A 14,778-nucleotide genomic window follows, 5' to 3' on the forward strand; every position below is an offset into this window, starting at 1 on the left:
TGCTACATTTAAAGAAATTTATCTAAAGTATTAAGAATTTTTATTAGGATTGTAAACCAAATATAAGGATTCTTTTTCTCTATTAACTGATAAAGATAAATTTAATGTTTATTATTATAAAATTGTCACTATAATCCTTCTGGTAAAAAACTCTTTTTTCTTTATGGTCAATGGCAAAAATGAAAAGGTTTCTCCAAGAATTATACATACTAATGCCCAATTAAACAAACAGTTATCTCACCACAGACATATTGAAATACCAAAATTTCTAAGAAGACAAAAAGGGAAGAGGAATCTGATAGACTACTACAAAGATGCTTCTGACCTAGGAAAAAAGAAATCATACTGCTCCGATATTGGTTAAAAGAAACTCTAATCTACTATGGAATGAGAATACTGTACTTATTTTTTGAATTAAAAGAAATCTAGTATACTAGTCTATTGACTTCTACAAATAAATAACAACTAGTCAATATTTCCACTCCCAGAAAAAAAAAATGACAAAAATAGTTTTATTATTATGGGTCTGTAATTTTGTCCTTAGGGTCCGTGATATGAGACTCTGTTGGACTTCAAAGAATTATAATGTAGAACTTTATATATATAAATTCCCTTAAACAAGAGATATTTCACTTGTTTCCAAGCTATACTAAATAGCATTAAAAAGAGGTTTTTCGGTATATTATTCAATTGGCAATAGTAATGTTGACACTTACAAAAGGAGAAAGTTATAAATAACGAACATTTAATGAGATGTCTACCTGTTTCCACATTCTCGGTCTCAACTTCTTGTTCTTCTGCCACATCTTGCATCATATAAGTCTCATCATCATAAACCAGAACCTGGGCTGCATAGCCCTGCTCTAATCTGGCACTTGGAACTGGCTCCACAATCACTGCTGGATATTCAGAAACCTTTCCACTTTCCTACAAGAGCAAATTTAAAAAACAATCAACCTCTTTATTCACAAATTCTGGATTCACTTATAAATCCTTGAGTTCATATAGTCTCAAGGAGTTCAAACGAGTGTCATGTATTATAAATATGAATGTAAAAACCAAAGTGAGAGATGAGAAGGACTAATTTTAATAATCTTTTCACGTCTCAAGAGGTGAGACATATATTAAACATTTTAAATAATCAGGGCTTTAGGATTAAGATGGCAAATTAAAAACATGCATATAATTTCACTCTCTCATGAAAGCCCACTAAAATGCTATAAAAGACTTTTTCAGACATAAACTCGTAAGAAGGGATAAGAGCAACAAAATCTTGAAAGACTGAGAGTGGATGGATGAATATTGTTAAGTGGTTTAGCAGACCCAGGAAAGCCAAATCGTAGCCTGGCAGCAAAAACTAAATGAGACACAACACACTTTACACTGGAGAATCCACAGAAGGCAGTGCCACTTCCTTCTGGAAACAGAGGAGCAGGAGGTAACGGACAAAGAAGAGGGGGGTTAATGCAAGGAAGATTCCAGGAAAGTTGTCTGAAAAGCACTTTGATTCCTAGACCTGCTCCCTCCTCCATGATGCTAGGCAACGGGCCCCTCCCCACCTTAGCAGAAGATTGGAGAGTTACTTTCTGGAGAGAGAAAAACAAGAGCATCTTTGAGGTATAAAGACACATTTGCTAGTATCAGTGCTGTACCAAAAATAGAGTTCCCAATCAGCTTTTTCGTCCTCCACCTTTAATCATGAGCAGACAGCCAAGTATTACTGTCACCCAAGGAAACATTCAAGGAAACGCCTCTAACACAAAACATATCATTTACATACATATACATTTATATATTCATATTTTTCACAGAGGTAAGAGAAGCTATATCCATAAAACAGGAACAGAATACAATAAAGAACATTAAAAAAATTAAGAGTTCTTAGAAATTAAAAACACAATAGCTGAAATGAAAAAAGAGGCATGGAGAATACAATTGAGGCAAGTCTTCCAGGAACCAGAGTAAAAAAGATATAGGAGAGAAGCTGGGGGCTTCCCTGGCAGTCCAGTGGTTAAGAATCTGCCTTCCAATGCCAGGGACACAGGCTCAATCCCTGGTCGGGGAACTAAGATCCCACGTGCCGCGGGGCGACTAAGCCCGCGCCGCAACTACTGAGCCCACGCCCCACAAGGAGAGAGCCCACACTCAGCAACTACTGAGCCCGTGTGCCACAACTAGAGAGAAGCCCACACGGCACAATGAAGAGCCTGCGGACCACAGTGAAAGATCCCGCGTGCCTCAACTAAGACCTGACGCAGCCAAAAATAAATACATTAAAAAACAAAAAAAAGACTGCTCTTCAAATGCAGGGGGTGTCGGTTCAATTCCTGGTCAGGTAACTAGGATCCCACATGCCTCGGGGCAAAAAAACCCAAAAAGTCACAGGGAGAGAAACAGGAACACTATTAGAGGACCAGTCCAGGCGGACCGATATCTGAATAACAGGAGTTCCAGAGACGGGGGCGGGGGAGGTTGGAAGGAAATGAAAGAATTGCAGAAATTTTCCTAGAGCTGAAGGATGTGAGCTGCCCATTTGAACGGGTCTACCAAGTGTTTAGTATAAACAAATAAAGAATGAGACCTACACTGAGGCACACCATTGTGAAATATCACAATCAGGGAACAAAAAGAAGATTCCACAAGACTCTTGAAAGAAAATACAGGTCACATACAAAGAATCAGGACTCAGACTTCAGTCTTCTCAACAGTCACGTTGGAAGGAAGATGACAATGGAGACATTTCTTCAAAATTATGAAGGAAAATTATTTCCAACCGAGAATTCTTCACCCAAACCATCTTATGAAAGTAACATAAAGATATTTTCTCAGACATAAAAGACCTCAAAATGGTTACCTTCCATGCATCTTTTCTCAAGAAGCAACTGGAGAGAGTATTCCACCAAAAAAGTAAATTTTTAGTAAAGACGATAACTTAGGGTACAGAATATAGAAGATCCAATATGGGAGAGAGACGACAGTAATCTTTCGGAGGACTGGATTGTGAAGAGAAGTTCCAGGATGCCAGCTGTGCACTGGATTTAAAGGGCCACTACTTCAGTTGTAGTGACGTGACTCCTGAAACTGTCATCACCAAGACAACCACTGACATTGTTCCTAAGGACAGGATGCTCAGATAGGCCTGCTCCAGATTTTTATTTATATCTGGCTTGTCTTGATGTACCTACTCACTCCACCTTGCCTTACTTCCTGGATCAGCTGAGACCACTCATTTTCACCTCCCAGATGAGGTAAAGATTCTGCTTTAATCAATTGCTAAGTGTTGGAAGACCACAAAGGGCTCAGAATCCAAAAATAAAGAACAGCACTCTTCCCACGTGACCATATACTTGCTGAACAAGCCTGCAATACCCGGCCCATACTAGAGCAATGACAGATACCTGACCAAGATGGCGTCCTATGTTTCCAAAATTAACTCATTACACTGCTTAATGATTACCTGAGTAGAAACTCTTCAAGCTCAGTGAACCTGACGCCTGACTAGTCAGCTTGTTTCCTGGAAGCTTTCATCTAACTATGGTAATGCTGCCCCTTCCTAACTCAGTTAGCTTAGTACACTATTCATTTTTTCAAAGTAAACGATACATTGCTTAGGAAATATCCACAGACAATAAAACTGTAAAGAAAAGTAAAAGAGTATAAACACATTAAGTCAGGATAATGGCACCTCTGGGAACAGGGATTGGGATAGGAGCTGGGGCACACTTAGTATTCTAAAACACTAATAATTACTAGTATTACTAATGCTAAAATACTAAATACTAATAATCTAAAATACTAATAATTTCTACTTTTTAACCTGAGCAATAGGTAATACGTCCTCTTTTTGTTATTCTTAAGTTGAAACATACATATTTGATACACCCTTGTTTTGTATAACACATTGCACAAAATTTTTAAATGAACTACGAAACAAAGATACAGTGACTTTTAAAAAAGCCAGTACGCACTGAATATTAACCTTGAATTTCCTACTCTGTATAAGGCAAAAGATGAGTCCAACTTGCGAACATTAGAAAGAAATTCTTTTTCACAAATGGGGTCCACTGACAGCTGAATCTTCATTCATGCTCCTCGATCAGCTTTACAATCACAGCCCACAGTCAGTACCACCCAGCTAAACAACAGCTATTAAAGAGAAGCATGGGATAAGTAAAAACTGACGAGGTCTCCACTCATCAGAAACTCAGGAGGCAACATCATAAGCAGCATCTAAAGTAGTATTGACCCAAGCAATGAATATTTATATATAGTGCAAGGGACTTATAACTTCTTTCATTCTTCTAAAATCTAATAGTATTTTTAATAGTAACATTAATCTCAGATTATCTTCTATTGTGAACTCCCCCACCCATACCCAACCGGTAGGAAATAAATTTTCTAAACTGTGAAATACTTGAGGACTAGAATTCTGTACAGGCCAATCCCTCTATCTATACTCTCTTCCCCACCAACTAGGATTGTGGACCCATTCCTTAGTTGGGTTTTGTCTTGTTTCAATATTTCTATGGTTCCTTGCCTTTAACCATAAAAAAAGCAAACATCTCTATTAAAAATGTTCAACTCTTCTCTCTTTTAAATGAACTCCAGATCTTTGCTTCTTATTCCTGTACACGCCTCTGAAAAACAGTCTAACTCCTTGACTCCTTACCTACATGTACCTGTATTCTAGATTCTGCCACCTCACTGATGCTACTCTCTCAAAAGGTAAGGACCAAACTCTATTTCAGTTTTCATCCTCCTTTACATTTTTCTGCAGACTCTTATACACTGACCAGCTCCTCATTTTTTTTAAATTAATTAATTAATTAATTAATTTTATTTTGGGCTGCGTTGGGTCTTCGTTGCTGCGCGCGGGCTTTTTCTAGTTGCGGCGAGCGGGGGCTACTCGTCGTTGCGGTGCGCGGCCTTCTCATTGCAGTGGCTTCTCTTGTTGCGGAGCACGGGCTCTAGGTGCGTGGGCTTCAGTAGTTGTAGCATGCAGGCTCTGTAGTTGTGGCTCGCAGGCTCTAGAGCGCAGGCTCAGTAGTTGTGGCGCACGGGCTTAGTTGCTCCGTGGCATGTGGGATCTTCCTGGACCAGGGCTCGAACCCATGTCCCCTGCATTGGCAGGCGGATTCTTAACCACTGCGCCACCAGGGAAGGTCCAACCAGCACCACATTGTAAAAATTCTTTCTTGCATCGTTTTTGTTCTCTTTCTACCACGCTGCTTTTAAGCATCTCCTCTTCTCTTGACTCTTCTTCCACTCCCAGTGACTCAAATGTAGCCACATTACCAAGGTTCTGTGCTCAGCACCTCCTTTCTCTTTACTCTGTATTACCTTCCCAGGCAAGTCCACCCGTTCTTCCGGTTTCAAATAGCACGTCTGTACTAACAATTACTAAATATCTATTTTCTACTCTGGCCCATCTCCTGAACTCCAGAACCAAATTTTAAACTACCAACCTAACATCATTATAGGAATGTTCAGCCAATACTTCAAACTTAACATGTCTAAATGGAACAAATTATCCACATCTCTCCCTGTTCCCCCACCCTATGTTCTTCTCTAAACCTCAGTTTCTTCATATTTAAAAGAAGAGGTTACAATAATAACTCACACCTCACAAAGTCCCTTGAAAATTAAATACCACAAAGTGCTCAGCAGTGTCTAGCACAAAGTAAGTACTCAATTAGTGATGTCCATCATTACACTGTAACCATAGTAATAGTATTTAAACCTACTACTTGCTCTCAACTTTGGAGGGCATCTTTTCACATTACAATCAGAATTTTTTGTATTACTTCTTTATACAAAAAGTTTTCATGAATACCCTTTTGTCTAAAAGGAAAGTTGAACATACTAAACAACGGTTTTTAACATTCTGTGAAATATAACCCTCAACCTACCTGTTAAGGGTTGATCTGTGTCTCCTAAAAGATGCTGAAATCCTAACCCCCAAATACTGATTCACTGATTCAAATCAGTGAATCTGAGACGATTTGAAAATAGGGTCTTTGCAGATGATTCAGTTAAGATGGGATCATAGGATGAGTCCTAATGCAACATGACTGCGTCTTTATAACAAGGGGAAATTCGGACACAGAGAGATACATACAGAGAGGAGACAATGTCACAGGGAGAACATCATCTACAAACCAAGGAACACCTGGAGCTGCCAAAAGCGAGGAGAGAGGCATGGAAGGAAGTCTCTCTCACAGCCCTCAAAAAGAACCAACTCTGCCAAACCTTGTTTTCAAACTTCTAGCCTCCAGAACTGCGAGACAGCAAATATCTACTGTCCCCAAAAGTGAAAGTGTCCATGATCTTTGCTGAAATTACCTCCCATTATCTGTCCAACTCCTTTTCATCCACTCAGCACACAGTTCCAGGGAGTCTTCTACAATCCCCTAATCTGAATCAATTTTTCCATACCAAGTACTTCCATGACAAGTCGTTTACCTATTATTACCACTCTGCATTACCCTGTATTATAATTACCTGTTTACAGATCCAACTCCTTGACAAGATAATAAGATGATGGAGAGCAAGAGTCCATTTTTATAACATCCATTTTTATATCAAGTCAACTTCTATATCCTCCTCAACAATACACACCTCATATAAACTAAACTGGCATTTAAGTATTTGTAGCTTGGTTCAAAGCAAGGTAAAGCTCAATAAATTTTAATATTAACAGTTACTCATAAATTCAGCATCTGCTAATCTATGATGGCGAGTAACTTCATGAGCCTTTTTCTGCCAAATGATAGGGGCCAGTGGCCACTGCACAGAGATATGCAGGTAATTACTGCTTTGCACTGTAGGGCGGAGTTAGCTATTTTTACTGGGGAAGAAGAGTGGAAAAGAAACGAACCGGGGGGGGGGGGAGTCTTTGTTTTACAATAATATATTAAAAACCTACATCCACCAGGTTATTTTATTTAGGGTCACCACACTTGCTCAAGTCACCAAAATATGCAATGATTAAAATTCGTGAACGCTGCTTCAGCAGGTGTTGGCACAGCTCCCATAGCTCTCCATAAGCTAAGACTGTCAGAATTAGCAAATACAGACACAAGACACCCCTTTAAATGTGAATTTCGGATAAACAAATAATACGTCAAGAATGCCCCATGCAATATTTGGAACATACTTAAAGTAAAAAGTTAGGGCTTCCCTGGTGGCGCAGTGGTTGAGAGTCCGCCTGCCGATGCAGGGGACGCGGGTTCGTGCCCCGGTCCGGGAAGATCCCACATGCCGCGGAGCGGCTGGGCCCGTGAGCCATGGCCGCTGAGCCTGCGCGTCCGGAGCCTGTGCTCCGCAATGGGAGAGGCTGCAACAGTGAGAGGCCCTCGTACCGCAAAAAAATAAAAATAAAACTAACAGTGACAAAAAAGAGAATAAATGAAAAAATAATAATAAAATAACAATGACAAAAAAAAACACCTTAAAGTCTACACGGGTAATTTAAAAAGAAATAACATTTGCATAATATAAAACTCGCGAGATAGTCTATCTCAACTAGTAAGTCATTTATTTTCAATCAACTTCGCCTATTTTTAATCAAAAATACTTAGGCATTTTTATGTAAGTAAACTGCAGCCATTTTAAGTACACAGTTCTATGGATTTCCATAAATGTAGGATTTATGGAAATCCCTGTATGGACCTCCCTGTAACTACCAACACAATCAAGAAACAGAATACTTCTATCACCCCAGAAGGCTCCCTTGCATCCCCCGTACCAGTCAAACTCTCACAACTACCACCACCCACCACCTACTCCCCCATCCAACCACCCACCCACATGGGCAACCGCCAATCTTTCTATCCCTATAAATTTTCCTTTTCTATAATTTCATATGTATGGAATCAACGGTTTGGGCTCTTTTGTATCTGAGTTCTTTAAATTAGCATAATGCTAAGATTTATACATGTCATTGCATATATCAGTAGATCATTTCTTTTTACTGCTGAGAATCCCACTGTACTGACAGACCTCACTTCGTATGGCTGTAATGCTCCTGTTAATGCTTGCTATCCCCCTCCCTTCCTTTCCATTCCATATCTACTTACAAATCAAATTACCAGATCATATGGTAATAGTACCTTTAGTTTTAAAATGACTGTCGAATTATTTTCCAAAGCAGGTATATTGTTTTACATCCCCACTAGCAATGCATGAGAGTTCCAGCTGCTCTACATCCTCTCCAAACATGCCATCGCTCCGGAATTTTCACCGCTCTATGATAAGCATGTAGATACTAGTATCTCCTTGCGTTTGCACTTTGTGTTTCCCTGATGGCCAATAATACTGGGCATTTTAAAGCGTGCTTGGGACTTCCCTGGTGGTCCAGTGGTTAAGAATTCGCCTTCCAATGCAGGGGATGTGGGTTCGATCCCTGGTCAGGGAACTAAGAGCCCACATGCTGCCAGGCAACTAAGCCCACACGCTGCAACTACAGAGCCCACGCACTCTGGAGACCGCGAGCGGCAACTAAGACCCAACATAACCAAAAATAAAATAAATATTTTAAAAATAAAATAAAGTGTGCTTATTGGCCACTCATATAATTATCTGTTCAAATCTTTTCCCCAGTTTAATGTATTATCTCCAACTTATTATTATATGTCCTTTCATAAGTCCTTATATAAAAGGACTTATATTCCCTAAACACTTGGCAGATCAAGAGAGCCATTTAGCTCTGTAATTTTCTTTGCAGGAAAGATCTTGACTAGAAATTCAACTTATTTAAAAGATAGAGGGCTAGGACTTCCCTGGTAGTCCAGTGGTTAAGACTCCATGCTCCCAATGCAGGAGGCATGGGTTTGATGGCTGGTCAGGGAACTAAGATCCTGCATGCTGCACTGGCATGGCCACCAAAAACAAAACAAAACAAAACAAAAAAAGAAAAAAAGAAAAGGATAGAGGGCTATTCAGGCTTGCTTTTCCTTTCGGAATGACTTTCGAGGAACTGCACCATATCATCTAAGTTGGCAACTTACTGGCATAAAGTTGTTCATAATATTTAGTATCTATAGTAATGTATCTTTCATTCCCGATATTAGTAAATTTTGCCTTGTTTTTTTTCTTGTGCAGTCTACTTAGAGATTTATTAATTTTATTGATCTTTTCAAAGGATGAGCTTCTGGTTTAATTTCTCTATTGTTTGCCCACTTTCTACTTCATTGATTTATTTTTCTCTTCTTTCTACTTACTTTGGGTTTGATTTTATCTTCATATTCTAGCTTGCTGAGGTGAAACCTTAAGATTGATTTTCCTTTTCTAATATAAATATTTGAAGCTACAAATTTCCCTCTAAGCACTGCTTTAGCTGCGTTCCTCAAATTTCATATAATGCGTTTTCATTTTCATTCAGTTTTAATATTTTCTAATTTCTCTTGTGATTTATTCTTTAATCCACGGGTTATATAAAAGTGGGCTGTTTAATACGCAAATATTCACAAATTTTGCAAGCAGGGACTTCCCTGGTGGTCCAGTGGTTAAGACTCTGCGCTTCCACTACAAGGGGCCAAGGTTTGATCGCTGGTCAGGGAACTGAGATCCCACATGCTGCATGGTATGGCCAAAAAAAAAAAAACACTGCAAGCATATTTTTGTTAATTTCTAATATATCCTGCTTTGGTCACACAACTTTCTCTATACGATTTCAATCCTTTAAAAGTTTGTTAAATTACTGAGATGTGTAGCCCAGCATATGATCTCGGCTGACTGTCCACGGGCACTTGAAATGAATACATGCCATTAGGCACACTGTTCCATAAATGTCCATTAGGTGAAGTTAGTTGATAATGTTATTCAGGTTTTTGATATCCTCATTGATCTTCTAATTGATCTATCAATTACTTAAAGAGGAATGCTGCAAACTCTAATACTGTGGATTTATCTATTTCTTCTTTCAGTTCTCTCAGTTTATGCTTTATGTATTTTGAAGCTCTAATCTTGAGTGCATACACATTTAGGGTTGTTAACTCTTCTTGAGAAGATGGTCCTTCTATAATTTATGAAATGTCTACCGTTATCCCTGGTAACAGTCTTGTCCCAAAACCACTTCAAACTTTTTTATGATTAATATTTGCATGGTATTATCTATATCTACACTTTCACTTTTAAACTGTGGTTATATTTAAAATGAATTTCTTTTATGAAACATAAATAGGTTTGGTTTTTTAAAACCCAATCTGCATTTTAAACAATATCTGCTTTTTTTTTTAATATCTGCCTTTTAATTGGACTGTTTGGAATATTTATATTTAATATTATCACTAAAACAGGATTTAAATCTACCTAACTGCTCTTTGTTATTTGTTTCATTTATTACTTGTTCCTTTTACTCTGTCTTCTTTTGAATTGAGTATTTTTTAGTAACCATTTTAATTCCATTTAATTTATAGATATTAATGGCTTACTATCTATACTTCTTTGCTTTATTTTTTAGTGGTACTCTAGAACTTAAAATATGTTTCTTAACGTACCACAGTTTATATTCAAATAATGTTACTTTATGTTTTGCTTTCTGTTTTTTTTTTTTGCAGTACGCGGGCCTCTCACTGCTGTGGCCTCTCCCGTTGCGGAGCACAGGCTCCGGATGCGCACGGGCCCAGCCGCTCCGCGGCATGTGGGATCTTCCCAGACCGGGGCACGAACCTGTGTCCCCTGCATCGGCAGGCGGACTCTCCACCACTGTGCCACCAGGGAAGCCCTGTAGCTACTCTTGAGGGGAGCAGCTTTACGCCAAGTGCCATGCAGCTCATCTAACTTGCAGAAAGCACTTTTCAGTCCAAATGCAGGAACGTAGCACATGCCCACCAGGAGCAAGTTTCAAATGGTTCGGTTTGCTCACATTAGGCAGAGTAATTGCAGGGATGTTTCTGAAGGCCTTGATGATGCGCTCATTACAGACGACGCAGGGTCTCCTGCACTGGATACGGTGACGGTTTCTCATTTTGCTTTCGCCAGCTCTCATTCTCTGAGAGGCGTAGACCTTTCTGATATCATTCCAAGCCTTAAGCTTCTTCAGAAGCAAAACAGCCTGCTTGGTCTTCTCGAAGCTTTCAACTTTGTCTTCAACCACCAAAGGAAATTCAGGACCTTCCTCAATACGATGACCTTTAGACACAACCAGCGCTGGTAACGCTGAGGCAGCCAGTGCAGAGCAGATGGCGGGCATATCGCTTCTGCATTACGTTCACTCTGCGGTGCCAGCGTCGCCAGCGGGTGCAAACACGTGGCCCCCACGACACATATTTTCAAGAGCACCCTGGCCAGAGTGGTGAGTCCCGCCACTTCGAACTCTGGGAATTCGAGCCACAGCTCTGCCAGTATCCCAAGATTCAGCACGGGTTCGATGACCTGCTAATTCACCGACAGCACAGGGCTGTGCTGTTTTTGCACAAGTTGGTGCAAAGTTCACAATATCTGGTCAAATCAGAGCTTGAACACAGCAGGCAAAGTGACATTTGTGCCAGATGGCTCCCCGTTTTCGGAGTACACGGATATCAGTGGGTGAGCACACGCCACGGCGGGGAGAGGAGGAGGCCACGCTCCTCGCAACCCAGCGGCTTCCAAAGGAAAAGCTCTCTGGAAGCTTTTAAGATGTTCTTTCTGAAATTGGCTCTCAGCAGTTTCGTTATGATGTACCTAATAACGCACCAGTGTATCTGATACAGATGTACCAGTCTATTCGCTCTCTGCTTTATCCTGTTTAGGGTTTAAGTTTCTCAGATCTATGGGTTTGTATTTTTCATCAAACTTGGAAATTTTTATAGCCATTATTTCTTCACATGTCTTTTCTGTTCTCTCATTCTGGTACTCCAATTACATTATGTTAGACAACTTGATATTGTCCCACAGGTAACCAAGTCATTGTTCTTTTTTTTTTTTCTTTTTTCAGTTTTTCTCTCTGCGCTTCATAAAGTAGTTTCTATTGCCCTCTTCAAATTCACTGGTCTTTTCTTACACAGTACCAAATTTATTTTTAATCTTACACAGTGAATTCTTCTTTTCATATAGTATATATTTCATTTCTAGAAGTTTCATTTGGTTCTTCTATGTCATTTACACCTCTCCTCTGAGATTCATGTTTTCTTTACATTTCTTGAGCGTATTTATAATAGCTGTTTTGAAATCTTACCTGCTAATTTCATCATATCTACCATTTGTATCTGTTTTCATTGATAATTTTTCTCCAAGTTATATTATTCCTGCTTCCTTGCATTTAACATGATTGGGTATTTCATATGTAAAATTTACATTGTTGGGTATAATTTACATTGTTTTATTTTAATAACGTTTACTATGACAGATAGTTACGTTACTTATGGATCAACTTTCAAGGCCTGTTTTTAACCCTTTTTAGGGCAAGTCTGGACTCCCCTTTATTCTAGGGCTAGTTCAGCTCTACTGTAAGGCATGACTCTTCCAGAGTCTCCAATGGATGCCCTGGGCAGTTAACAAGGACCCTCCACTCCAGCTGACTGGAACTCTAGGATCTCCCAGCCCTGAGTGAATTCTGCAGGTTTTTTCAGTAAATTACTGAGTTTACACCATTCTGATCATTCTTTGCCTGGCTTCACAGAGTGTCATACTACACCTGGGGGCTCATTCAGCTAAAGACCAGGGGAACCCAAGGCTGAGTTCCGACATTCTTCCTCTGGGCAGCTTCTTCCTTTCAGATACTCTGCCGCTCAAATTAGTTGCATTAGCCTCTCCAAATTCCAAATTTTGTTTCCTCAACTCAGCGACACCGTCACACCCTGCTTGGATTCCTCCTCCCCACGCTGTGGTCCAGAAAGTGGCTCCAAGCAGTAAGTCAGCGCAACCACTTCTCTCTTCTCAGGAGGCACAGCCTCGCACTGCCTGTCGTCCAGCTGTCTTAGTCCATTCGTGCTACGATAACAAAAGGCCGGACTAGGTGGCTGAGCAACAGCAGAAATTTATCGCTCACGGTCTGGAAGCTGGGAGTCCGAGGTCAGGGCAGCAGCGTGACCAGGTGGGGGCCTTCTTCCAGGTCGTAGACTTCTTGGTGTACCCTCACGTGACAGGAGGGGCAAAAGATCTCTCTGGAGCCTTCTATAAAAGCTCTAACCCCACCCATAAGGGTGCCCCCCTCATGACCTAATCACCTCCCTAAAGCCCTACTTCCGAATACCTTCCTAAGAATCATCATCTTTGGAAGTCTGGATTCAACATATGAATTTCGTGGGGGTCACAAACATTCAGACCGTAGCCGAATGTCTCAGAACCGTGGTTTCATATGTTTTGTTCACTCTCCTAGTTGTTTATGGTGGGAGTATAAATCTGGTCTCAGTTATTCCATCACAGTGTGAAGCGGAAGAACTCCCAATCTTGTTCGTCTGGAAGCAGACGCCCTCTAAAACTTGCACTCGTTGTGTTTTTTAAAATATACTTAAATCCTTTTTTATTTTTTCTGCATTAATTCCCCATTTCCACGAGACCTACCTGCTATATATTTCCTTTGCAAAAACTGCTCTGGCTCCTCCTTTATGTTTGCTCTTCCACATAATCTTTAGGTCCATATGACCAACTTCCCCCAAACTTGCCCTAGCATCTGATAGAGATGGAATTAAATATACAGATTAATTGGAGGAAACTGACATCCTGCCTAATACTGACCCTTCTCCTTTCTCTTACCCAAATACGAAGTATATCTCTCTGTTTACTGAAGTCTACTTAAGTATCACTAATTAGTTTTCTTCAAACAAGTCCCATATATCTTTTACATTTATTCCTCAACATTTTACATTTTTTTGTTTATTTTCTGAAAGGGATCTTATTTTCCATGATCTCTTCTAACTAATTACAGTCCTTAAAAAAGAAAGCTAGATATTTTTATGTTAATTTTGTACCCACCAAATTACTAGGCACTCTTATTAGTTCTAATGTGTTTTCGTGGATTCCCTTTGGTTTTCCCAGGTGGCAAATCATATTATCTGCAAATAATAATTTGGTCTCCTTTATAATATTTATATATTTTTTCATTATCTGGTCTGATTACAGGAAAATGTTAAATAATAGTAATGGTAGTGCACATACTGACTTTCTCTCCAACTTTAGAGAAAATACTCCAGTACTTCACCATTAAATAGGATTCTAGCTCTTGATTTTAAGTGTTTTTAATAATGTTAAGGAAATACACATCTATATTATTAAGAGTCTTTATCAGGATGAATACTGAATTTCATAAAATCCTATTTCATCAAGTACTTTATCCTAACATATCATATGGCATATTAGTAGGCGTATATATTATATTAATGGTTTTCTTAAAATTGAATTATCCCTATGTACCTAAATCCTATTTGGTAATTGGATTTTTTAATATATGACTGCATTTTATAAATTTATTATGATTTTATTTATGATTTTTGTATCTATACTCATTAGTAGGATTATAATTTACTTTCTTTTGGTATCTTTGTCAGAAATAGAATTATCCTAATTTAATAAAATGTATTACTTTTATAAACAGTAATAAAGTTATAAAAAATAAAGCCTAAAAATCACTAACAACTCTCCAAATGCCCACCACTTCTCTTTTAATTAAAAAAAAATGTTTTTAATGGGGTATAGGTGATTTAAAATGTGTTGCCCACCACTGTTTAAACATTTATTTTTTCTTCCGATTCTGGAGCTGTCGTAATAAAATCTTGACAGGTCATTTTTCCACCCCACCCTACACTTTAGAGTATAGTTTAGACATATATTATACACACATTCCTGAATAGCTGCTTG

The 14,778-nt window shown here is 39.1% G+C and overlaps 1 protein-coding gene and 1 pseudogene across 7 annotated transcripts in view; both read right to left on the bottom strand.

Annotated features, from left to right (window-relative positions):
- Window positions 1-14,778, bottom strand: part of ELF2 (E74 like ETS transcription factor 2) — a 95,825-nt gene that overhangs the window by 50,508 nt on the left and 30,539 nt on the right. For 6 of the 7 annotated variants that reach the window (XM_027103735.1, XM_027103745.1, XM_027103734.1 and 3 more), the window contains one exon: window positions 762-927. In XM_027103735.1, the coding sequence (XP_026959536.1) occupies window positions 762-927 (166 nt within the window). Of the gene's footprint in view, window positions 1-761; window positions 928-14,778 lie in introns of those variants that run through there. The other variant, XM_027103744.1, reaches the window with a different exon arrangement.
- On the bottom strand, window positions 1,580-13,562 carry LOC113619224 (60S ribosomal protein L4-A-like; annotated as a pseudogene).

This window comes from Aethalodelphis obliquidens, unplaced genomic scaffold, assembly GCF_003676395.1.
Source record: "Aethalodelphis obliquidens isolate GAN/ISIS:26980383/991018 unplaced genomic scaffold, ASM367639v1 scaffold6, whole genome shotgun sequence".
Classification (NCBI taxonomy): domain Eukaryota; kingdom Metazoa; phylum Chordata; class Mammalia; order Artiodactyla; family Delphinidae; genus Aethalodelphis; species Aethalodelphis obliquidens.